This window comes from Emys orbicularis, chromosome 12, assembly GCF_028017835.1.
Source record: "Emys orbicularis isolate rEmyOrb1 chromosome 12, rEmyOrb1.hap1, whole genome shotgun sequence".
Lineage (NCBI taxonomy): Eukaryota > Metazoa > Chordata > Testudines > Emydidae > Emys > Emys orbicularis.
The window spans coordinates 33,158,484-33,185,257 of NC_088694.1; the positions used below are offsets into that span (position 1 = coordinate 33,158,484).

The 26,774-nt window shown below is 43.6% G+C and overlaps 1 protein-coding gene across 1 annotated transcript in view; it reads right to left on the reverse strand.

The window, feature by feature from the left end:
* Positions 1-480: 480 nt before the first annotated feature.
* The window catches only part of NFS1 (NFS1 cysteine desulfurase), a 32,166-nt gene continuing 5,872 nt past the window's right edge, over positions 481-26,774 (reverse strand). Inside the window, exons 5-13 of the mRNA XM_065414627.1 lie at positions 26,348-26,500; positions 21,858-21,951; positions 19,765-19,899; positions 13,530-13,687; positions 9,351-9,456; positions 7,877-7,958; positions 1,508-1,591; positions 1,282-1,371; positions 481-604 (exon numbers count right to left, since the gene is read on the reverse strand). Of these exons, the coding sequence (XP_065270699.1) occupies positions 541-604; positions 1,282-1,371; positions 1,508-1,591; positions 7,877-7,958; positions 9,351-9,456; positions 13,530-13,687; positions 19,765-19,899; positions 21,858-21,951; positions 26,348-26,500 (966 nt within the window). The 3' untranslated portion in view covers positions 481-540. The remainder of the gene's footprint in view (positions 605-1,281; positions 1,372-1,507; positions 1,592-7,876; positions 7,959-9,350; positions 9,457-13,529; positions 13,688-19,764; positions 19,900-21,857; positions 21,952-26,347; positions 26,501-26,774) is intronic.

Consider the following 26,774-nt stretch of genomic DNA (forward strand, 5'->3'; position numbering starts at 1 on the left):
GAACATACAATTAACACAAGTATACACCATTCTAGAACCATAAACTAAGATTTCTGTTTCCTTTAGAGGTGCCTTATATAAGTAGAACTATCTGAACACAGAAAGCAGGTTGCTGTTTGAGACTAATGTCACTGAATCAAATCAAAATCACTAGAGTAAGTGAAACAAGGCTCTTGGCAATAAAGCTTTACCACAAACAGAACTGCTGCAGCATGTGTGTGATGCCAAGAAAGGCGAACCTCCTAACAGAGGGACTCTTCTGCAGCAAGAGAAATCAGGGTTAAAGGGCCCAGTTTCACTCTTGCATCAGAAAATGCAATTCCAAGGAAGCTAGGTCACAGGGCAAGTTATCTTGTGCGTAAATAAGTGTGCGAGATTCAGCTTCACCTCAGTTCTGGTTTCTTAGATTCTGTGTTTAGACCCCTACCACCAGACTGACTATGTAAAAAAGCAAATGCCACATGACTTTCCTCAGGAATGTACAGAAAATGCACTTTAATCCACATCCATCTAGTCCAAGGTTACAACTCAACTGCTTTCCTAGTGCTGGGTCCATTTAATACTTTTGAGGTCAACTCCATCCTGCACCATTTCCCACAGTGGACTGTAAATAGAAAAAAATTAGATGTCAGCTGGAATGCCAAGGATAATGGTATCACTGACAATAATCAATCACAAATAAGCTGCTTCTGTATCTGTCCAAGGAACCTGACGAGCAGTAAAAAAAATTTCCCTACTGGGGGAGGAAGGTCAAGTCTCCCTTCCCCCCTCCACTCCCCCACAGCCCAGGCTGACTCAGTGACTGGAATCTGTGGGAGCGACATCGGGTATCAATGGTGGTAGGATTATTTCCTGTACATTCACTCTCCTCCCCTCACAGCTCCCACCCTCCTGCTCTTCCTCAGTCTCGATTTCCCCTGCTCTCTCCTGGCTCCAGGCCCTCGTGTCTCACCTCAGCAGCAGGAGAGATTATTATTTTGGCATAGGGGTTCCAGTTAAGTAATATTTCTTCTCTATTTTCTCTAGTGTCCTTCAGGTGATAGCAACCCACTTGGGTGCCAGAGGAGGCCCAGGATTAACCCTGGTATTTACCCAGAGAACTGGGAAGGTAACTTTTTGCATGGATTTTCACCCATTTTGGAATTTCTGTAAAACACTCCAATTCCCACAATTTTAAACATAAGAAAAACCAGAAATCAAGGGCCTTACACATTCCACAAAAGCTTAGAGGTAATGGGCAGTAATTCATTGTCTTTTAAGCTCAGTAAGGAAATGGCTCACCTCATCTCCCTCAGCCTTTTGACATGCTGTATGCACTTCTGCACTGTGTAATCTACTTCTTCTTCTGTAGTGAAACGACCAATGCCAAACCTAAAACAAAACAAAGATGTACTGTGTAGGTGCTAACATAGTGCACACATGGGAAGGTAGAACAGGAGAACAGAGTCTGCTCTGAGTGTAGGAGAGGAAACAATTTGGAAAAGACAGCAAGGGTCATATCACTGACCTTATGGATGAGTGAGCCAAGTCTTCATCAGTCCCAATTGCTCGTAACACATAGGACGGCTCCAGAGAGGCAGATGTGCAAGCACTGAGGAAAAAGGGTGAGAAAGAATTGTGCCCTTTTTTCACATAGAGCTCTTATACTAATGACATTTAACATTCTGTACTATCAGTAATTTCTACTGAAGAATATCTGATTTCTAGACTATAAGCATCACCATAGGTCTCCATGGCTCTTTACAAAACACATAATTACCCTAGGTCCCTGGGGAGAGAGTCAGTGAAAACAAGATGGCACAGGAAAGTAATCGGGAACTGTGGCAAGACCGGGGATTCCAGAAGCAGCAGAAGAGAAGGATGGGCAGAGGGGAAGCAGTAGCTGGGAACAAGGTTAGTGAGATAGCAGTTTGAGGAAAGAGAAGAGTGCAAATATGCATATGGAGACCTCCAAGACTGACAAAGAAATCAGCTGGAGAGGACTGCAGTAGCACCACCAGGGCAGGAGGAAATGGCTCCTTCACAGGAAGAAATCTGGCTGCTAGTTAGTTCCGGCAGCAGGCAGTGCTCCACTCTGGCTCCCAGCCATAGAGATGACAAACCAGTATTCTGCCCTGTCAATAAAGGATGAGGAATCCCCCGCAAAAGTGAAGGAGGCCAAGGCTGCAAGGATCGCAGCCACTACTCCCAAGAGGCATCGAAGGGTGGTGATGGTCAGTGATTGCCTTCTAAGGGGGACAGAGGCATCCATCTGCTGGCCTGACCTGGAGCCCGGGAGGTGTGCTGCCTGCCAGGAGCCCGTACCTGAGACATTACAGAGGGATTGCTGAGGATCATCCGGCCCTCTGATTACTAACCCAAGCTGCTCATCCATGTGGGCACTAACAATACTGCCAGGTCTGACCCAGAGCAGATGCAGAGTGATTACAGGGAGGGAGGGTGAAGGACTTTGGGGCGCAGGTGGTGTTCTCATCTATCCTTCTGGTCAAGGGCAGGGGCCTGGGCAGAGACAGACATGTTCTGGAGGTAAATACATGGCTGAGCGGATGGTGTCACCAGGAAGGCTTCGGCTTCCTCAAGCATGGGATCCTGATCTGAGAAGGACTGCTGAGCCCAGATGGGGTTCACCTATCCAGGAAGGGGAAGAGTATCTTCGGATACAGACTGGCTAACCTGGTAGATGGGCTTTAAACTAGATTCGACAGGGGCAGGAGACAAAAGCCCATGGGCAAGTCCAGAACATGGAGATGTGGGTGAAGGGTTGGAATCTGGGGGAAACATGGACAATCGTAGAGGAGCAAAGGACAGATAAGAAGAGATACTGAGGAGAAATCTAATGAACATCTGAGAAGTCTGTATCCTAATGCAAGAAATATGGAGAACAAACTGGAATATAAATATAAACCAGAAATACTAGTGAATACTCACTATTACGACATAACTGGCATCAGAGACTTGGTGGGATAACTCCCATGACTGGAATGCTGGTATAGAAGGGTACAGCTTGTTCAGGAAGGACAGGCAGAGAAAAGGGGGAGATGGTGTTGCCTTGTATATCCAAGATGTATATGTTTGCACTCAGGTTGAGATAGAAGTGGGAGGCAGACCTGTTAAGTGCCTAGGTAAGGATAAAAGGCATAAAAAAACCAAGGGTGATGTCATTGTGTCTGTCTACAACAGACCACCAAACCAGGAAGAAGAGGTGGCTGAGGCTTTTTATAAAAAACTAACAAAATCATCCAAAACACAGGACTTGGTGGTGATGGTGGACCAGACATCGATTGGGAAAATAATACAGCAGGGCACAGATTATCCAACAAGTTCATGGAATGCAATGGAGACCACCTTTTATTACAGAAGGTGGAGAAAGTGAGAAGGGGAGGGGCTATTCTCGATTTGATTCTGACAAATGAGGAGGAACTAGATGAGAATTTGAAGGTGAAAGGCAGCTTGGGTGAAAGTCATCAGGAAATGACAGAGTTCATGATTCTAAGGAATGGTAGGAGAGAAAACAGCAGAATAAAAAGACAATGGACTTCAAGAAAGTAGACCAGCAAACTCAGAGAAGTGGTAGATAAGATTCCCTGGGAAGCAAGTCTAAGGGAGAAAGTTCAGGAGAGTTGGCAGTTTTTTAAAGAGACTTTAATAAGGGCACAAGAGCAAACTATCTCAATGGGTAGGAAAGATGGGAAGTGAGGTAAGAGTCACACAACAAGCAGAAAGTAGGTCAAATTACAAAAGGACAAATATAAAAATGCAACACAAGCATGTAGGGACAAAATTAGAAAGACCAAGGCACAAAACTATATTAAACTAGATTATAGAAAGGGTAACAAAGCATTTTACAAATAACTGAGAAGCAAGAGGAAGATCAAGGACAGGGTAGGCCTGTTACTCAATGAGGGGGAAAGACAACAACAGAAAATGCAGCAATGGCCAAAGTTAAATGCCTTTTTTTGTTTGTTTTTAAAAAATATAGCAGTGATTGGACCACTAATCTAGTGAACATCAGTGTAAATGGGGTAGGATCTGAGGCTAAAATAGGAAGAGAACAACTTAAGAATTACTTAGACAAGTTACAGGTCTTCAAGTCAGGAGGGCCTGATGAAATACATCCTAGAATACTTAAGGAACTGGCTGAAGAGACCTCCGAGACATTGGTGATCATCTTTGAGAACTTGTGGAGGATGGGAGAGATACCAGAGGACTGGAAGATTGCACTATATTTGCCCATCTATAAAAAGGGGAATAAGGACAACCCGGGGAATTACAGACTAGTCATCTTAACATTGGTATCCGAAATGATAACTGATTATTTGGTCCAACAATCACTATGTAAGCACCTAGAAGAAAATAAAGTAACAACAGTCAACATGGATTTTTCAAGAACAAATCATGTCAAACCAACATAATGTCCTTCTTTGACACGGTTACAAGCCTTGTGGATAGGGTGGAAGCGTAGACTTTAGTAAGGCTTTTTGACCCAGCCTCACATGACCGTCTCAGAAACAAACTAGAGAAACACAGCCTAGATTAACCTATTATAAGGTGGGTGCATAACTGGCTGGAAAACCATACTCAGAGTAGATATCAATTAAGCTGGAAGGACATATTGAGTGGTGTCCTACAGGAAACTGTCCTGAGTCCAGTTCTATTGAATATCTTCAACAGTACACTTGCCTGTGGAAGATACCAATCTGGGATGGGTTACGAGTGCTTTGGAGGACAGGATTAGAATTCAGAATCTTGAAAAACTGGAGAAATGGTATGAATTAAATAGGATGAAATTCAATATGGACAAATGCAAAGTACTCCACTTAGGAAGGAATAATCAATTACACAAATACAAAATTGGAAATGACTGCCTAGGAAGGAGTACTGCAGAAAAGAATCTGGAGTTATAGCGGATCACAAACTAAATGAGTCAACAATGTAATACTGTTGCAAAGAAAGCAAACATAATTCTGGGATGTATTACTAGGAGTGCTGTAAGCAAGAGAACTAATTCTTCCACTCTGCTCGGCATTGATAAGGCCTCAACTGGAGAATTGTGTCCAGTTCTGGGGACCAGGAAAGATAGATATAGACAAAGTCCATAGAAAGTCCAGAGGAGAGCAACAAAAAATAATTAAAGGTCTAGAAAACATGACATATGAGGAAAGATTGAAAAAATTGGGTTTGTTTAGTCTGGAGAAGAGAAGACTAAGGGGGAAGAGAAGCATGATAAGTCTTTAAGAACAAGAAAGGGTATTATAAACAGGAGGGTGTTAAATTGTTCTCCTTAACCACTTTGGAGAGGACAAGTAGTAATGAGCTTAAATTGCAGAAAGGGAGATTTTAGGTTAGATATTAGAAAAAACTTCCTCTCAGGATAGTTAAGCACTGGAACAAATTAACTAAGGAGGTTGCTATATTTCTGTCATTGGAGGTTTCTAAGATCAGGTTAGATAAACACCTGTCAGGGATGGCCTCGATAATACTTAGCCCTGCCTCAGTGCAGGGGACTAGACTAGATGACCTCTTGAGGTCCCTTCCACTCCTATGATTCTATAACCCTGCTCTCCTTGTGTTAGGTCAGATGTTGCCAGCAGTGAGACACAGAAAGAGGCAGATGAAAAATGAAGATTTAGGAGAACAGAGGGGGAGTAGAAAAGGAAGAGCAGAAGAAGAATTCTTCAGAGCAGATCAGGACAGAGGATGGCAATGCACCAAGGGACACATTTCTATAAACCAAAGATCAAACATGGCTTTGAAAACCACCTTTTGACCCCTCAAGTACTAAGAGAATCTGAAAAGTGACAAATGTAAAGGCTTGTGTAGTGGGGCAGCTGCCCCACTCCCTGAGAATTTAGGCTGCAGCAGGCCAGTGGGCCTGCACAGATACACAGCCAATAAGAGAAGGGCTTATTGGGAGCCAATCAGAGCCCAGATTGGAGGCAGCCAATCAGGGCCAGGCTCAGCCCTATAAAAAGGCTGCTCACTGAGGGAGCAGGCAGTCTGTCCCAGGCCTTTGAGAAGGGAAGGTCTGTCTCCAGAGGTGGGAAGACTAGCACCTGGGACAGCGCAGTGCTGGGCAAGCCCAGGGGAGCAGAAGGGAACTCCAACCTGGTGTCTCCCAGGCTGCAGGCCCTGAGGGGAAGGGCCTAGCCGGTGCGAGGGGCTGAAGGGGAAGCGACCCAGGGACGTGGACAGATGGAGGGAGAGAAGGAGGACAGGACAGCTGCCACTAGAGGGTCCCTGGGTTGGGACCCAGAGTAGTGGGTGGCCCTGTGTCCCTCCCTTTCCCCCTTGCCTTACACCTGGCTGATGGGAGTGGCCGTCTTGGGCTGCACCAACCCCCTGCCAGGGGGGTGACTTTGGGGGTGCAGTTGCCCACATTGGCTGGGGCGCAGAGGGACAGCTGATTGATCCCCCCCTCCCCCCAGAAGGGGGTGAGGCTGGACTAAGGGGTACTGCCGGAGGGCAGTGGCTCGAAGAGGACGCCACGAGTTGGGAGCAATGCGGGTCCACACGCCAACCTGAGGGTGAGACGATGGACGGGACACCACCAGGAGGGGGCGCTCCACTGGACTGAGCTAATTCCTGAGGATGACCAGCAGGGGGGGCTGGGTGGTGAGTCCCAACACCATTACAGCCTGGAATCCTGAGTGAGACTATACTCAGAATTGCTGCAGCTTACATCACAAAGGACATCAAAAGTGGGTAAATATCATTACCCCCATTTTACAGAGGGGAAACCTGAGGCACAGAAAAGGAAGCTATTTTTAAGTACTAACAAAGCAAAATCTAAGTACTGAAAAGGATTCTAATATAGTAAAAATGGTCCATGTCTGTTTAAAAAAAAAAAAAGGGGGGGGGGGGAGAGAACCCAAATCCTCATGAAGTTTGTGGCCCTTCAAGGGAGGGAAGGACTCCTAGAGTTAGCCACAGCTAGATATTGTACAGGCAGCTCCTTGGCTAACCTGCAGCCCCTGGATACAGCCAACACACCTCTCCCTTAACCTGCAACACACCCAGCACGGGTAGAGCAGGGGTTCATGTGAACAAGTTCCCACGCTGATCACCTGCTCAGTAGTTTTGCAACATGCACAAATGGAAAGATGTGGACTAAGATGACAGCTCTAACTGCAGGGCCTCTTGACAGGGTTGTATTTAGTTTCAGATGGATTCGGAAAGTCTTTTCCTTTCAAACTGCTCTGCTTATTAGAACCAACGCATTTCTGGTTGATAAATTTGCAGCTCAGACCATTACTCTGAAAAGCACCTTTGTATTCTGCAGACTTGCTCTCCATGTGCATCAGATCTGCTGATGTTAATGATAAAAAGATTTTACTACTGTCAGCCCTGCAGAGTCAACAGAGCTCTGAGAAAGTGCACTGGATTCTCTTACTGCTTGTGCAACACAGGAATTGTTAACTACTTTCCTTAGTGGGGTTGCATATGCACCCCTACAATCTTCAAATGATGCTCACCATTATTCCTGTGAAATTCTACTGAAGGCCATGAGGTTACACAGGCGCAACTGAGGACAGCATTTTGCTGGAGAATCATTACCAGAGGTGATGCGCATTTAAAAAAAAAAAAAAAAAAAAAAAAAAAAGTCCAGCTTGACTCTCAGATTCCAGGTGGAGTCTGCAAGGCTGGCAGTTAGAAAAATCCACTTTTACTTGTAAACTGAACAGATCTGATGGGGTGACCCAAGGAGCCATTTTTAGAGAGTCCCATCTCAGAGTACAGCTGCATTTCAGACTGACAGAGCGAATAAAGGGCATAGAGGTGCCTACTCCCAGATGTGCGATTCCATCAGCAGACAGCATTCCCTCTCAAGAGTGCTTTAGCAAAAGCTTCCTTTTCTGCCCCAATTTTCCACACTTACCTTCCTGAAGACAGAGCCACGTCTTTCAGAGCCATCAGCAGACTCTCTCCTTCCACATACGCAAAAGATAAATTGATGCAGCCTGCATAGTTTAAAAAAAAAAAAAAGTGTCAGCTGAACTCCGGGGAAAGTCCTAACCCACATCAGAGGGGGGCACCATTCTACTGTACCAGGTTGAGCCAAGTTCCACTAGGCTCCCTGCATTCAGACTCAGGTTCAAGGCGGGGCAGGCAGAGGTCAGAGGGCCTGTAGGACTAGCCATGAAGGCTGTGGAGTCCTGCAGGATTTCTCTTCCCTTGCCTCTGCATAGTGACTGTCCTAATCCCTATTTCAGTCACTTGGCCTGAGCCCTGGAACAGGCTATAGACCAAAGGGAAGCAGGCCAAGGACTCTGCAGCTCACTGGAACTAAACCCCATCATTCCTGAAGTGCACTGACATACCTGCAGCAGCTGCTGGGTTGATATTAACTCGGAGTTTTTACTGAATTAATAACGAAATCAAGTCTGTGCCCCCGGTTATTCATTCTGGTACTAAATCCAACACAGACTTCAGCTGTGGCATTTAAACTTCTTTTTTTGCCCCCAAATTTTCAAACTGTCTCAGTCTTTTATACTGACAGGGTGTAATTGCACAGGGGAAGCTGTTACAAGAGAACAGAATGCTTCCATAAAAGCATCAGGGGCAACAAGATGTCTGGCAAAGCCAGAGGGATCACCAGAGCTAATCTGACCTCTTGTAGATCACAGGCCACCAACACCACCCCCACACTAAACCCAACAACAAAAATGAGACCAAAGTATGCCCACCCATAGAAGCCTAGACTTCTATGTGCCACAGGCAGAGAACAGGAGGGACCGAGGTGCCCCAGTGCCTGAGGCCCCTCCAAAGGGGGGCATTAAGTGAGATATACTCAGATAATCTTGACACATGACCCGCACCCACACGTTGCAGAGGAAGGTGAAAAAAATCCAAGTGACTGCCAGTCTGGCCAGGGACAAATTCCTTCCTGACCCCACATATGGCGATGAGTCAGACCTTGAGCATGTGAGCAAAAACCAGCCAGCCAAGGACCTGAGAGACAGAACAGGGTCATGGCTTCACTAACCATTCACAAAGCAACCAGTCACCCCATCCCATATCGCCACCACCGCATCCAGACAACTAGCCAGATGTCTGTTAAAATGAGCAGCAGTGAAAGTTTCAACCTTTACTTTTAAGGTGCTATTATTAGGGCTGAGCATCAACATATCATTGAGATGAGTGGGGCAGTTTGTAGCTCTCAGACATACAGCATGAGGCTGCCTGCAATCTCAGGAAGTCATCGCCGTACTGGTTCACATTAAGGGACCTTCTAGAACGTTTTCATCTCAACCAGAAGGGTTAAAAACTTTTATTTACAAAATAACAGAAAAAGCAGAGTTTGCAGGAAGGGGTGGATTCTGTAACCGAGAAATACGAGATTCTGCTAATACCTGGATAGTGATGCTCTGGGTCTCCATTCATAACCACATCTGGAATTTCAGTCATTATTTTTGTAATGAGTCGGTCCGCCAATACAGAGATTCGCTTATAGTCATACTAACAAAAGAGAGAGAGAGATTGATCAGTCTAATAAATGGCTGATGGGTTCAACTCTCCCTCCTTTACCAACCACACACAATTACCACCCTGGGCATGGACATCAGTACTTGGAGTTGGTTGGACTATGGCAAGACAGACATTAAAGACTTATTTTTTAAAAAGCCTCATCTCTGGTACCCTTTTAAAAACAACTCTGAGTTAGTAGTTTGGTATTTGCCAGCTCAGCCTGCTGCCCAAAACAAACCAAATTATCAGTTAAGAAAACTTTACCCATAAGAACTATCAAGTGAACTTTCATATAAACACAAAAGGTTTGAGTTTCAATATTAGCACTCTTTAGATAATGGTTAAAGTGACAGAGTAGTTTGCAGTATGACAGAGCGCTCCTGTTTTGCTACGGTCAGAAATGCCCATTACATAATGGAGATGTCCGCCTCACTATGGCAACTAGGAGGCTATCCACACTGAGTTATGTGCACCCAGTTCTCTTTCTGAAGAGACGCCTGCTGGATTCAGTAATAAGAGAATTGCTGATTGTCTAGAAACTACAATATGACTGGAAGGACCAAGGTCCCCCAAGGCATATCCCCTGCAATTTCAGGAAACTGACCATGTGGGATATATGCAAAGATGATTTCCTCTGCCTTTCAACTTCACCATAATTAACTGTGACAGGATGGCAATGGCCCTTTAATAGAGAAGAGGCTAGAGCACTTGACTCATCGGCTGCCTCCTAATTGGGTTTATGCACTGGCACCTGGGGCACACCAAGATTCAATTCAGGCAGGTGGGAGCTGCCATAGCTATGAGGCTGTAGTGGTTCCTGGGAGAAGGCTGAAGAGCAGCAGTGGGGTTTGCCTGCTGATCTTCCCCAAGTCAGAGAGCTGAAGCTGAGGGCCAGAGAGGGCTGAAGGCAGGGGAGCAGTGGGGGTTTACCTGTGAAGTCTCCATACTGGAGGGAGAGATAGCCGAGGGCCAGCAGGAATGAGGGGTGACCTCCCAACAGAGAGGCTCTGGGGGATCCCCCTGGAAAAATCAGGGCTGCAGTCCATCTGGAAGGGCTGGGGTGGCTGTCCTGGTAAAAGGGCAGGAGAGGCCCAGAGAAGAGCCTGGGTGTGGTAGAAGATGCTGGAGAATGGTATCTGCTATGTTGATGGATTAGAGGATATGAGATACTTAGGACTACATGCCTGGAGGTGATAAATGGACTACGTTTGGGGACTTTTTTTATGGGCTATTTTGTACTATGCTTATAATAAACTCACCCCAAGCAGGGTATTAGTGAGTCAAGAAAATGTCCCGTGGAGTTCTGGGGACTCTGAAGAAGGGAAACTGAGACAGGCACATCTATCATGCTGCAGCCTGCTGCAGGAGGGCGCTCTAGGCAGGGCTTTGTTATGATATCAATCCACCCAATATTTCTTACATGTGTTCCTCTGACAGAAAAGATTTTCCTCTGAGCAGCATGTGGGTAATCTAACAAGCTGTTGGTCAGGTAAAACAATTTGAAAACTATTAAGTGTTTAATTTTTGAAAAGTATTCCTAGGTTTTTTTTTGGAACGTCTACCTCAAAAATGGCTTGGCACAGAAACTCCAAAATTAGTCTACCTTGTTGTCCTCACTGAGGACTGGGCCTTTTGATTATTTCTGGAGAATGTGACTGATTGTCACTGCAATCTAAATTCTCTAACTCTGTAATCAGACAACCCTATTATAGACAGTTGTATACTATGGATTTTCCTTCCAGACCTTGGAGAATTTTACTGACTCTCTCAAGTTCTCTGGCAATGATTCGCATAGGGTTTATAAGCTCTGAAGAAGCAGATCCTTCCACCAGATGTGGATAGCATGAGCTGCCTATTGGTTATTTTGAACCAGAGATGTACACTGGGAGGAGGGGGGAGAACTCTGGTTCTGGCAAAGCCTATCCGCACCACAGGCAGACCTCTCAAGCACTCCACATTAGGTGGCTCCCTCTGCATTCAGGGCAGATGGCTTCTTCTGTTCTAATTCAATCACAAACTTTGCACTTGTTTGGCCCCTCTTCCTCTACCACCCGCCAATCCCTCCTGTAAAGGAGCAGAGGGAGGGACCAGGTGGTGCAGAAGCTAACTGTTTTTGATGGACCAGAGTGGAGTCTATTCATGTCCCCCAGGGAGAGGAAGGAGTGGAACAGGCCCTGAGCTGCCATGCTCTTCACAGGCAGAACAAAGGATTGGGGGCTACTCCATGCCCACCTCCCCTCTTGCGAAAACATCAGTTCAAGCTGCTCTCGGGTCTCTCCCTCAGAGGCTTCTCTCTGCTCCTTGAAATGGGGTGAACCAAAGTAGCAGCAGCTAGGAGCGTTCTGGATGCCAGAATGGCACCAGCAGCAACAAAGGAGCCAGCAAAGGGAGAGCCCAGGATACATTTCATTTCATTTAGTCGAGGACAGCATTACTTTGTGCCAGGAGGGGCAGTCTTAGCTTATTGGGGAAAACCCCCTCCAGGGAGAAGGGCAAGTGTTCCCCCGAGGGGCAAGAGCAGGGAGTAATTCCACACTTTCAGTCATTTGTCCCACATTTGGGTGGCTTGTGCTGTACATTGGCAGGCTTGAATATTGAGAGGTTTGACTGCAGGTTCTGGTAGGCACGCCCTGGGCGTGTGGTGATTATACATTCTGCAGAACTAGGAAGAGCAATCAGAGCTGAGACTGCAGAACATACAAATTCTGCAGGAGTGTAGCCTCCAACAGAGCTTCCGTAGACTACAGAGCTTAGTCGATTCAAACTTTTTTATATGGTTTAGGCATTAGAATGGGACAGATGGCCACGTTGTTAGCATGGCTTACACAAGCCAATATGACTTGGTTCCCATACCAGGTTTTCTTGTGTTAACTTTGATTTGTAATAAGCTCAGATATTACATGCATTGTAAGAACTGAGACCGGCTGAGCAGACAGATGAGTACAGTAAACACACATACCCACTTGATATTTCACTAACTTGGGTATAAACAGTTTTGAGACTTATACCCCCTATCACCACCACACTGGCTGACAGACACCCCCACCCCGCCACCCATGGCCCCCCACTAGTTGATCTTCAGTGCAACCAGGATTTTTCCAAGGGGCGAGACGAACAGAGTGGGGTGAATATTTGAGAGTGGAGTCGTATTTTAATGCAGACACGATAGGTAACATTTTCAAAAGCACCCCAGTGACTTAGGAGCACAAGTCCCATTGACTTACAGTGAGGCTTAGACTACAACACGTAATGGAATTTAGGCACATATGACAGGGTACAGTTATGTCTACTTTGTATTACTCTGTAATAAAATACTGAATTGTTTATGCACAAAGAGCCCCTTTTACTATCAGTGAAGGTATAAGGCACATAACTTCATGCATGGGGCACATTCACACTCCTTTGGGGATGCTGTGCTCACATACATATTGTCTAAAAATGTAAAAGGAAACAAGGCTCTTCCAGATTTGTGGGGGGGAGGTTTGTCTGCAAAACTGTTGCAGAAAACCAACAGATTGAAACCAGTCTAAAGCAGAAGTGGTTTCAAGATCACCTTCCAATCCCCCAGAAATGTCTGCAGGGAAGACTTCAAGGGGCTCACTCAAATCTACATCAGGAGAATCACTTTAATCTTGCATGGTGTCAAGTACCAGGGGGTAGCCGTGTTAGTCTGTATCTACAAAAACAACAAGGAGTCTGGTGGCACCTTAAAGACTAACAGATTTATTTGGGCATAAGCTTTCGTGGGTAAAACATCAGAAGAAGTGAGGTTTTTACCCACGAAAGCTTATGCCCAAATAAATCTGTTAGTCTTTAAGGTGCCACCAGACTCCTTGTTGTTTGTGTACTTTAATCTTCAGTCTCAACAGTGAGAATCAGAATCCAGCCTGCCAATATTGCAGGTGTACATGCTGGAAAAGGACTTCTTTGGAGTGAAATGTGGTCCCATTAAAGGGGCCAATGGAAAGATTCATTACAGCCCATGCATAATGGGCAGGAAAGAATCTAAGAACATGTCATGTACTATTATATAGGAACATGAGACAAAATTGATCTCCATATACCTCCATCTCTTGTTGAGACACTTCACACGCTGCCCCAAGGCCAACTGCTAAAGGTGTAGGCACAGTCCCAGATCGCATTCCTCTCTCCTGGCCTCCCCCACTCTGTAAGGGTTCCAACCTCACCCGGGGCCGACGGCGAATATAGATAGCACCAACCCCTTGAAAACAAACAAAGAAGCTGGGCATGTTCAGGACATATATACTTTTGAAATTACCACAAAGGATACCAGCACTGAAAGAGACCACCTCCTTCTTCAAGAACTGCTCATCTGGATCCCTGTCAGGGATCCGGGGGGAGGAGAGAGAGAGAGAGAGAGAGAGAGGCGCACCCACAGGTACATGAACTCAGAATCTTCCAGAAACCAGTGTGCACTGAAGCTGTTCCTCCCCTGGACAACTGTCCCCTCCTGCATGGTTCTGATTGTCTGAGAGGGAGAGGCCTCAACCTCTCCCCAGTTTGCTTTGGCAACAAAAGGTTCAGTGTGCTCAGAGCACAACATCCCCAGTGCTATCCTAATCATTTCCCCACTTTTGGATGTTACTGCCTGTATATGGGTAACTAGAAGTATTTTGTTGCCCATGCTGTTGTGGGCACAGTCTGCTTCGGCTGCTTCCCCAAAAGTGGTCTTGCTAGGCTGATTTTTGTGTGTAGATATTCTTATTTCCTTAGCTCCATCATCCAATCCTTTCTGTCCCGAGGCAGAACTCTCTTTGACTCTGCAGGCCAGGAATCTTTCCAGAGGGTCTCTCACTTTCTGTTTCTGGGGGCAGCTCATCAGATGAGCTGCACTTCAAGGAGCTAATTTGACAGTTTTGAAAGACACTTTTGCACCTTGAGCCACCCTTCCCTCGTTGAATGAGCTTCTAGTCTCACACAGGGGAGACTGGTGCATTTCCCACCATTGTGTTTCCATGGCACCAAACATTGCCACCAAAAGCATGGTGGTAGTGACAATTTTTCCTCAGAGGCAGTGGCATACACATCTGCCATCTGATTGGTTCTATCTGTTTATTGAAAGTACTTGTCCAGCCTCCAATGCTGTAGTGTTTGAACACCTTACAATCTTTAACATATTTATCCTTCAAACACCCTGCAAGGTGGGGCAGTGTTATCTGCATTTTACAGATGAGGAGCTACGCACAGAGAGGTTAAGTCCCCTGCCCAAGGTCAATTATTATCTCACCTACCTTGAGCTTCTATCTTTTATTGCACCGACTTCTGTTGGTGAGAGAGACAAGCTTTCAAGCTACACAGAGCTGAAGAAGTTGGTCCAATAAAAGATATTACCTCATCCCCTTTGTCTTGCTAATATCCTGGGACCGACACAGCTACAACAACTCTGTGTTGCTTGAGGTTACACAGGAAGGCCATTGCCGAGCAAGGAACAGAATCTATGTGCCTCCCACCCCAATCTAGTACCCTATGCACTGGCCCAAACTTTTTCTGAATAGACCACATTTGCCCCACGGTGTGTCTTCAGTCCTCAGGAAAGCGTGCTCATCAAAAGGCAATGTCTTGGCAGACTTCTTGAGCAGAGTTTACAATCAACAGAATGAGTGGCCCCTCAAAGATTCAACTTTTCATCACCCATTCCAAGGGTGATGGGCAAGCCACACCTAGATCTCAATGCCACCAAGAAAGCATCAGGTATCTCCAGTTCTGCTGTAGGGACAGGACCCAGTATCACCAGTCACTTTTTCTTCTGGACTGGGGTCAGGAGTCCTATGTACATTTACAGAGTTAGGCAGGATGGGTCCAGGATGCTGCTGGTAGCCTGGGTAGTTTTCGTTTTCTGACCCTCCTGGGACTGCGGTCAGAATCACAAGCCCTGGACCCCAATCAATCAGGTCTCTTGTCTCAGGATTGGTGATATTCTCCACCCAAATCTAAATGCTCTCTGGCTAACAGCTTGGCTTCTGGATTTCTGGGATCACTATAACAGTCTGCTAGTGTTTAAAAGATGCTATTGGAAAGCAGGAAGCCTTTAGACCAGACAGACCTACTCACTAATAAAGAGGAAGACATTCTCTATCTGGGCAACTCATGAGGGAGTAGATCTGATATGGTCCTCCATCGCTTTTGGCTTGGAGTGTACTTGAAGAAAATTCAGACTGTTTGAAGTGTCTGTGGCTACATCTCATCTCTCTTCCCCCACCCCTCCAAATGCACAAATTGACAATCTTCATTCCCCTTACAATACCCAAATTTCTGAAAGGCTTCCCCCATATATTTCCTCCAGCACACAAACAACCTCTGCTATGGGATCAGCATCTTGTTCTCATAAAGCTTGTGGGACTGTTGTACAAATATTTTTAAAACTGTTGTCTGTACCATCTCTCTGAAGACAGCATTCCTCATAACACCAGCCAGAGCTATCGAGATACAGATTTGATGGCAGATCCTCCCTACACCACGTTCCATAAGGATAAAATAGTCCTGCACTCTAACCCCAAATTCCCATCTAAAATGGTCTCTGGTTTCTGTTCAAACAGGCTATTAGCCCATCTGAATTTTTCCTCAAGCTTTTCATTCATACCCAGGGAGGTCAGGCTCCACCCTGTAGCCATCCAGAGGCTCAGATTATACATTAGAAGCAAGAGGAAGACTAAGGACAAGGTAGGTCCATTGCTCAATGAGGGGGGAAATGGCAGATGTGCTAAATGCCTTTTTTGTTTCAGTTTTCCCCAAAAAGGTTAGTAGCGATTGGACATCTAATGTAGTGAATGCCAGTGAAAGAGAGGCAGGATCAGAGGCTAAAATAGGGAAAGAACAAGTTAAAAATTACTGACAAGTTAGATGTCTTCAAGTCACTAGGGCCTGATGAAATCCATCCTAGAATACTCAAGGAGCTGACTGAGGAGATACCCGAGCCATTGACTTCAAAAAGTCATGGAAGATGGAAGAGATTCCAGAGGACTAGAACTGGGCAAATAAAGTGCCCATCTATAAAAAGGGGAATAAGGACAACCCGGGGAATTACAGACCAGTCAGTTTAACTTCTGTACCTGGCAAGATTATGGAGCAAATAATTAAGCAATCAGTTTGCAAACACCTAGAAGATAATAAGGTAATAAGTAACAGTCAGCATGGATTTGTCAAGAACAAACTGTGTTAAAGCAACCTAATAGCTTTCTTTGATGGGTTAACAAGCTTTGTGGATGGGGGGGGGGGGGGGGGGAGGAGGAGAGAAGAAGCGGTAGATGTGATATATTTTGACTTTAAGGCTTTTGATACTGTCTCACATGACCTTCTCATAAACAAACTAGGGAAATGCAACATAGATGGAGCTACTATAAGGTGGGTGCATAACTTGTTGAAAAACCGTTCCCAAGGTTCACAGTCTACCTGGAAGGGCATATCGAATGGGGTCCTGCAGGGCTCAGTTCTGGGTCCGATTCTGTTCAATATCTTAATCAATGATTTAGATAATGGCATAGAAACCTGGTCCACACTAACCCCCCACTTCGGACTAAGGTACGCAAATTCAGCTACGTTAATAACGTAGCTGAATTCGAAGTACCTTAGTCCGAACTTACCGCGGGTCCAGACGCTGCAGGCAGGCTCCCCCGTCGATGCCGTGTACTCCTCTTGCTGAGCTGGAGTACCAGCGTCGACGGCAAGCACTTCCGGGATCGATCCGGAATCGATTTATCACGTCTAGACAAGACGCGATAAATCGATCCCAGAAGATCGATCGCTTACATCCGGACCAGGAAGTAAGTATAGACGTACCCAGAGAGTACACCTATAAAGTTGGCGGATGATACCAAGCTGGGAGGGGTTGCAAGTGCTTTGGAGGATACGATTAATATTCAAAATGATCTGGACAAACTGGAGAAATGGTCTGAAGTAAATAGGATCAAGTTCAATAAGGACAAATGCAAAGTACTCCACGTAGGAAGGAACAATCAGTTGCACACATACAAAATGGGAAATGACTGCCTAGAAAGGAGTACTGCAGAAAGGGATTGGGGGTCATAGTGGACCACAAACTAAATATGAGTCAACAGTGTAACACTGTAGCAAAAAAAGCAAACATTCTGGGATGTATTAGCAGGCGTCTTGTAAGCAAGACACGAGAAGGAATTCTGCTCTACTCTGCATTGATTAGGTCTCAATGGGAGTATTGTGTCAGTTCTGGGCGCCACATTTCAGGAAAGATGTGGACAAATTGGAGAAAGTCCAGAGAAGAGCAACAAAAATGATTAAAGGTCTTGAAAACATGATCTGTGGGGGAAGATTGAAAAAATTGGGTTTGTTTAGTCTGGAAAAGAGAAGACTGGGGGGATACGATACCAGTCTTCAAGTACATAAAAGATTGTTACAAGGAGGAGTGAGAAAAATTGTTCTTCTTAACCTCTGCTTCTTTCCTATCCTCAATAGGCTTAAATTGCAGCAAGAGCAGTTAAGACTGGACATTCGGAAAAACTTCCTGTCAGGGTGGTTAAGCACTGGAATAAATTGCCTAGGGAAGTTGTGGAATTTCCATCATTGGGGATTTTGAGGAGCAAGTTAAACAAACACCTGTCCGGGATGGTCTAGATAATACTTAGTCCTGCCATGATTGCAGGGGACTGGACTAAGTAACCTCTCAAGGTCCCTTCCTGTCCTACAATTGCATGGTCTCCATTCCTGGACTATGCAAGGCCAGTATTTAGAGTTCTACACGCACTTACACACAGCTTTACTCCTTTAAATTTGCCTTCTAGATTACAGCATGGAACACCCAATTCAGGAGAGCAATCACTTTTCACCAATGCTCCTCAGCTTCACCTTCTGGAGGGTCAATACAGCTTGTTCCACTCCAAAGAGTGGGGATCCATATGGACAATTGCCAAAGGAGAAAAATTAACACACGGTTCTCAGAGATGATCACCTTCTACACTCCCTCCCTATTTCAAGGATTTGAGTTAAGGATTTCTAAATCAGTGGAAGGAATGGCATACTTGTGTTCTCTTGGATTGCTGACACTGGCCCTATCACACTGTGGCTTTACACCAACACTGTCAACATCAGAGCTACTTCACACCTATCTGAAGTCTCCTTCTAAGCCACTCAAGTGGGGCCACTGGCTGCAAACCTAAATTTGTGTGTCTGACCTTCTCCCCCAAATCCATTCACCCCCTAAAATCCTTCTCCCCCAAATCCATTCACCCCCTGATGGCGGCAGGGATCCAGTCCCACCGGGGTGGGGGAGAAGTAGTAAGGTGTTCAGAAATAGTGCACGTATTAGTGGAGGAAGCTGTGGAATAAGCAACAAAATATTTCCTGTGAAACAAGAGGAGGGATAGAACCTGAACCAGATCCCTCCCAGGGCAACAGTGATGGAGCAAAGCATTTTGAATCTCCAGGGGGCTCCAGTTACCTTAGAGCTCTCAGTCAACTCAACACAGCCCTGTCTGGACTTTTGCCCCATGTGGAACATGAGCAGCTAACACTACATGAGCCTTGCAGCCTGTCCACATGGTTGATAGTGGGCAGGCACGATCCAGATGCCCACTGCAGGTTTGGCAGCACAGCCTGAATGGGCCCTTCATGACATTTCTGTCTGTCAGAGGAATTCACTTTCTACAGCCCAAGTAATGCTAAGATCACTAGAACAGTAGGGTTGGAGAAAACTGTTTCTGCTTTGTTTTACTTTGGGCACTTTGTGTTTAGTTAGTTCCACTGTTTAACCTGTATATTCAGACAGCCTCCCATTTATGTGAGGGGAGAGAAACATTTTAATAATTAGGAAAATATGACTGTCAGAGCACAAGAACTGACAGTAAGACTATGGGAAAGGTGTAGCACCAAACTTTTAATTCTGCCTAGCTGTTGAGTGAGTCACTACTATCAGCTAAGAGAGCACTCTGAAGAGGTACTGTGCACTGATGGAACCTGTTTGCTTCCCAACAGCAGAAAGAGAGTATGGATTAAGGCTGTGGCAGAAAGGAGACACACAGGCCTTAGCACACATGTGCTCTGTCAGAGACTTCATGCTAGTCACAGGGCCCTTTGGAAAATTTTGCCTCTTTTGCATTTAAAAAAAAAAAAAAAGACAAAAAATACTAGAATATATAATCCAAGTATGCTAATGATTGGTTAAATGATTACTGAAAAACTCTATTCATTCAAGAAGAGTATGACGGGTTTATAAGTTATCTGAACAATTCACAGAATGCATGCTGAAACAAAGTGACCCCAAGACAAGCTTGGAAACATCAATCCCTTAGAAAAACAATCAATCAATACCTTTTGGACCATAGATTTTATGGCCACTGATGCTCATTAGGTCAATTTTCATATCATTGACATCCATAGGGATTTTACCAACTGCCTGCGCAGCATCGGTGTGGAAGAAAACCTTACGAGAGCTGCAGATCTGACCTGGGATAAGAACACCACAACAGCAAGAAACAAGACAGTTAGTTACTTATCTCATTAAATGCATTAACATACCTGAAAAGTGTCACCTTGCAGGGAGCAGGAGCAGTTTTGTGGGGAAAAGGGAGAAGAAAGGAGTACTCTTAGGTTGTTCTAATTTTTTAGTCAGTTGTCTATGGACTGTTTTGCAGCTATTCCAGCGGACACCCAAGCTTAGTTGTACACGGCTCGAGGCTAGAACTAGCTGAAATTTAGAGGCAACAGAAAGGCTACAAGTTGCTTCCTTATCATAGAAGTTAGAGACAAAAATGTCATCTTGTCAAATGCAGGACTGTCCCCTATGGAACTACAGTGCATGGCTGAGTTTACTCTTTTGTCTTAAGCGATGGGGGCTTCTATCACTTCCCTTGGAAAAGTCTACTCACAACCTGGCAGATCTGCCTTTAGAAGTTCTCCTGGTAGTCCACCTAGATTTTTCCACTTCTCAATTCCCTTTTATCTTAAGAATATCCTATTTATCAGGCTAATATAATTTCTCTCCTTCATTGGTGTTCATACTCATCATCAAGTATCTGTATGCTTATGATCCATTCCCCACTGTGTTGTCACTTAGCCAACTTCTGCAAATTTAGCTTTTAATCTTTACTCAAAAAACAGAAGCAATACTCTCAGTTCCCACCTCACTGTGGTTGCTCTTCTCTGAACTTTCTTCAGACTGACAGTAACTTTCTGGTGCCCAGAAGTGAGCAACATTCCAATTGTAGCTGCACCATATCCGCAGAGAGAGAAACTATTACCACCCTATGACATGATGGGCCTCCGGGCAGAGTGACCAACAGTGATCTTTTTTTCCTGCCAGATCAGTGTAAACTCTCATTTGATCCGCAGCTGACTCATTTCTAGGTCTCATTTTGCACGACTATTCCCTAGGATTCTCCAACACACAATGTGTGTATTTCAGATTATTGTGAACAAGTAGTAATTTTGGCTGCCAATAGCAAAGCTTTGCTTTAAATTGCAAAAGCCAGGTAGGAGCAGAAAACAGTGCACCTCACTCTCATTATAAGGCTACGTGACTGTAACAACTCCCCGTTACAAATATCACACGTAGTTTTAGTTTACATTTTTAAGCGATTTAAGAACATAGTTTGAGACAGCAAAACCATCATCAAAACAGTCTCAGACAAGACAGGCCAATGGATTGCTTCTGATCCTTCAAAACAATGTAGCTTCCTTAGGGCCCAGTTTCCTTACACCTGATATTACACCAATATGCCTTTTTAGTACTATTAGCCAAAGTATATTTCATATATATATTGCACGCGTTATTGATATGTATTACACATCAGATCAACATTATATAATCTTAACTTTAAGTTGTATTATGCTCACTCACACCAAGAGATCCCCCCCACTCCCCCCCAACACCCTGCAAAGTTAAATATAGCATCTGGCATTAGTGAATATAAAGCCTATCAAAATCAAGATACATGAGTGTTCTATCCTGGTACTAAGTTGGGAGTGCCTTCATGGCCCAAGTGGTTTGGAATACTGTGTTCAAAAGCAAGAGATAAGGGATACACTGGTACCAAAAAAAGAAGCTAAAAGCTAATTGATTGGTGAATTTTAGCCTTGGGTGACATACAGAGTGGTTTTAACTTGTAAACAAGTAACTATAAATACAGCTAGTTTGTGGGGCATATTTTGGGGAGCATACCTTTTATATAAGGTCATTTGGCATGCTGTGAGAAACAGCTTCCCAGAATGATCGGTAATGTAGTGACTCTTTTTCCTGTACTGCCAGCCAATTTTATTGCTAAAACTGTGTAAGTTTGGTTATTAGGTCTCCTGAACATTTTTCATAATGAACCACATGTGTAGTAGTATATACAAAGCAGAAGATACCATTTTTCAAGTCAGAGTTATTTATATTAGATTGCTGGAAGCCAGTGCCTACTTACCAATGTCACTAATTGGCTGCTTTACACCTATTTCATTGTTCACAGTCATTATGGACACCAAGCTTGTGTCTGGTTGGAGCGCATCCTCCAGTTCCTGGTGAAAACATTGAAAAGACACAGATGTAGTGCCCAACGTAATTAAAAGTACAAGCAAAAGCCGCCTACAGTTTAGTGTTGGGATGCTGTTAAAATAGACTAAAACCCAAGGCCTAAAAACCAGAACACCTAAAATATTTAACAGGAAAAACACTGATATGATTTGGCTATCCAAAAGTACAAAGTTTTTGGACTTTGAGTAAAATAAAAACCCTGACAAATTTGTGTTTACAGTAGATAAAAAACGTTGACATTGAACTAAAGAATCACATAGTGTGCTTTCTAAAATTCCCATTTTAACAGATTAAGGGGGAGGATAATATACTATGATAAACACATACTGATCTAACATTGAAATGAAGGATTGCTAATAATAAAATAAGATTCATTGTTAGCTATATATTTAATACATTGTAATTATGGATATAGAGGAAGTATTAGATAAGGCAATACACAGGCCAAGGCTTTGCCTGGCACGAGGGTATTTTTTGTTAATTTCTCTTTTATATAATTTGCTGATTTGTTTAAAATGATACTGTTGGCAAGATAAGTAATGTATCATGCTGGAAGACGTAAGTAAGAGGTACGAACATGCACTGATAAACAAAAACTCCCTTTTTCTGGGACCGAGGGCAACACGATCCCAAAACTGCAAATTTAGCAAGAAAATTATAGACATTAGGTGATTAATGCTTGCACATGAATATGTATGGGTTATGTACAATTCAATGGATATGTGTTGAATGCAGATTGGAGGAAAATTATGTAATGGAGCATGTGAAAATGTATCAGAATACATGTAAAAATAGACCCAAGGCTGGAGAAATGCCATATCAGAAACTAATGAACGAAACTGAAGGACCAGACCAAGAGATCAGGGGAGGTGATGACCACTCTGGAAGGAGGGACTTTTTGGTGCCCCAAAAATGTGCAACTTTGGTCCATTTAACTATTCCATGTATGTCCAGACACAATAAGTATTGACAATAATTCTGTCTGAAATTGTATTAAAATAAAGGCAAAACTGATAAAGCCTCAATTGGGTGGATGTGTGACTCCGTTTCCCATCGTACAGACCCAACACTTAGCTTCAGTGTTGATAGCAAATTACATTCGGTTAAGAAAAAGTTCCTGTAGTTCTTTGGAACTACAAATGAAAATTATGGAAGTGTTGGAATAAATCCTGATTCAATTTACTGACAGACGTTCTAAAAGGAGATAGAGAAGGCTCAGGCAGAACACCACCAATCACCAACTAGCACATCTATCAGTTAAAAAAGAACCCATTTTCACAATTAGCAGTAATACTAGTTATACATAAATAAAAGCAGCATGACTGTTTAATTTCTATATCATTTAATATCCACATGAACAACAATGTATGACTAGGTCACAGCCATGAAATCTTTGCTATGCTTGTCACGGTTACTTTCATGCCAGCTTATTTCTAGTGTATTTTATTAATTTAAAAAATATATATATATATATATAACATGTCTAAAGAAATGGCAAGTCCTCCGAATTCAAGAAAATTATTGCAATACACAAGGAAGGAGAAGGGGGGAAAAGGAAGATTACTGTCAGCAGAGTTATCTGACAGCAGGAGTAACAATTATGCATTACATGCAAAAGAACATGAAAGTCATCACTCGAAGCTGGGTATCTGGCCCAGAGGTAAAGTTGACAGCCCTGTGTAGCAGAATACACCCCAAGGACTAATGGGTATCCGGTGGCCCAAAACCTAAGCATTGCAGCCTGAGGCTGGGAGGGATGAATTCATAGATTAATAAATTTTTAAGGCCAGAAGAAACCATTCATATAATCTAGTCTGATGTCCTGCATTGCACAGGCCACAGAATCTCACCAGTAATTCATACATCAAGGCCAACTGCACCCCACTGTATGCCATTTACTTAGGTTTTGTGTAAGATGGGAAATGGCCTGATTGGAGTGTGTACAACTGAATGGGAGGTGGTGAGTGGTGGAACACAAAGCCCAGCATAGATGCTTATCATTCAGGCTCAGAGGGGGAAGCCTAGGAGAACCAACACAAAAACTTTAATTGCCTGTACTGATGCTGTGGAGGGGAACCATTGTTATAAAGCAGCAGCAGCCATACAAGCCAAGAGTCCATTACAAGAGGATTTTAGGCAGTTCATAAAAACAAAAGAACAGCCCTACTGGGTCAGACCAATGATCCATCTAGCCCAGTATCATGTCTTCCAACAGTGGCTCGTGCCTCGATTCTTCAGAAGGAATGAACAGAACAGGGCAATTTATAGAGTGATTCATTCCCTGTCGTCCAGTCCCAGCTTCTGGCACTCAGAGGTTTAGGGACACCCAGAGCATGGGGTTGCATCCATGAACATCCTGGCTAATAGCCATTGACGGACCTATCCTCCATGAACTCATCTCATTCTTTTTTGAACCCAGTTGTACTTTTGGTCTTCACAACATCCCCTGGCTATGAGTTCCACAGTTTGACATTGCGCTGTGTAAAGAAGTAAATCCTTGTTTGTTTTAAACCTGCTGCCTATTAATTTCATCAGGTGATCGCTGGTTCTGGTGTTATGTGAAGGAGTAAATAACACTTCCTTATTCACTGTCTCCACACCATTCATGATTGTATAGATCTCTATCATATCCCCACTTAGCTGTCTCTTTTCTAAGCTGAACAGTCTGTCTTTTTAATCTCTCCTCATATAAAGCTCCTCATACCCCTAAATAACTTTGTTGCCCTTCTCTGTATTTTTTTCAATTTTTTTAGCCTCTCTAATCTCCTCCAGCATTTCGCAGCCAGTCACCATCCTGGTCAGGAGTATATTCCTACTGCTATACTCTTATTATTCAAGCACAGAATTTCTGTCCATAGAGAGTCTATGTTATGGTTTGATTCATTTAATATTTTTACTATATTTGTCTCTGTGCTTTCTTTCACGTGTAGTGCCACTCCTCCACCAGCACAACTGACTTGGTCATTCCTGTATATTTTGTACCCTGGTATTTTGTTCAAAAGAGATAAACAAAACAATTTGTGACTAGACTCCCAGATGCTTTGTCAGCTTCAGGAAGAAGCCAAGGAAGCAAGACTTTACCGAAAAGAAGTTTTGGGGGGGAATGCATCAACTCCTAGCAGAGACAAGTGGAATTCTAATACCACATAAGAGATTAGTTTGGACACAGGTTCAAGAAAATCCTTGGTGTCACATAACCTCCAAGATGAGGGAACCATATCTGTCTAAACCCAGTGGAGAGTATCTGAGTTTTGCTCAAGACCTGAGCAAAAGAGAGAATTAAAACCAAAAGGGAAAAGACCAAAACAAGCACCAAAGGGTGAGCTCTCTCTCTGAAACTCCTGGCAGCTTCCCTGTTACTTGAGCAATAACACAGCAAAAGAACAGAACCTTGAGAGGAAAGAATGATGTATGTGAAAGGTAGAAACTCCTTCATGCTCAGTTAGAAAAAAGGAACCAATACTGCGCGAGCGCGCGCACACACACACACACACACACACTTTCAATACATGAAGAACATTAGAGGGCAACTGAGCCATATTGTGTTAGCATGGGTTACAACTGCACCTTCTGAATTCCTCTAGTACCACAGTAAGCATTCAGTGTTGTACCCTGCTTCATCCTAAACCCTCTGTCATTGCATCAACATAACTTTTATGCTGCCACCATGGCTTATGTTATTAGTAACATTTTGTGTCAATTGAACTCTTATGACAACACTCAAACATTACAATTTTAAAACTTAATAATCATTCATACAAAACATGTTGCTATTTTAACATTTTCATAACTACTCAAAGCAAAGAGCCACATGCATTTAATTTCAGACTGCTCTAGTATGTGTTTAAAAGAAATCCAAAACAAATGTTAGACACTGGAAATGTTTTGATCACATGGTCCTTTTCTGAAAGTTATAGCTAACTTCATACATTAGGTTTTTTTTCCCTTCAAAATTCCCTAAAAATTTCAAGCAATTCATAAACTACAATAAGCATCTCAAACTCATCCTTTAAATCAAAACAAAGATTTAAAGAATGTTTCCTTTCCAATTAAAACAAAAATCTATTGTGGGACTACCATTCCACCACAATATCATTCTGTCCTCTGTCTTTTAATGACATTCATTCTCTTACTCCAGAAGTCCATAATTAAAGAAATAAATCAGAAAGGCAGAGAAACAGTTTTCTCCAAAGTGGCACGCTGCTCTTAAAAACTTGGCTGGTATGATTTCCATTCTTTTGTCTTTTGATAATTAGGAACAGATCATCAATAAAATTGTTTTTAGTGTAACAGCAATGCTTCAGCAAAAGTGATGCTGAGGCCTCTAAGGTGATAGTGCTATGTGGAGAATTTGTACATGTTTGCTAACAAGCAACTTACCTTTAAATCTATGAGCCCATTTCTTTTAACAGGCAAGTAAGTGACACGAAAGCCTTCAGCCTCCAGATAACGGCAAGAGTCCAGCACACACTTGTGTTCTGTCTGAGTTGTAATTATATGCTTCTTTCTGGATTTATAGAATCTTGCAACACCCTGGCGTTCACATTAAATGAAAAATAAAACTGCTATGAAATTGCTTAAAAGATAGCGATTTACATAAATTCAAAGGGGCAGGACATCAAGCAAAAGGAAGTTTCTCCCAGGGTCACTCAGCATGGCAGCCTGAAAGGGCTATTGGGAGAAAGTCTCTTATGAACAGGGCCCTACCAAATTCGCAGTCCATTTTGGTCAATTCCACAGTCATAGGATTTTTGAAATAATGAATTTCATGATTTCAGATATTTAAATCTGAAATTTTAGTGTTGTA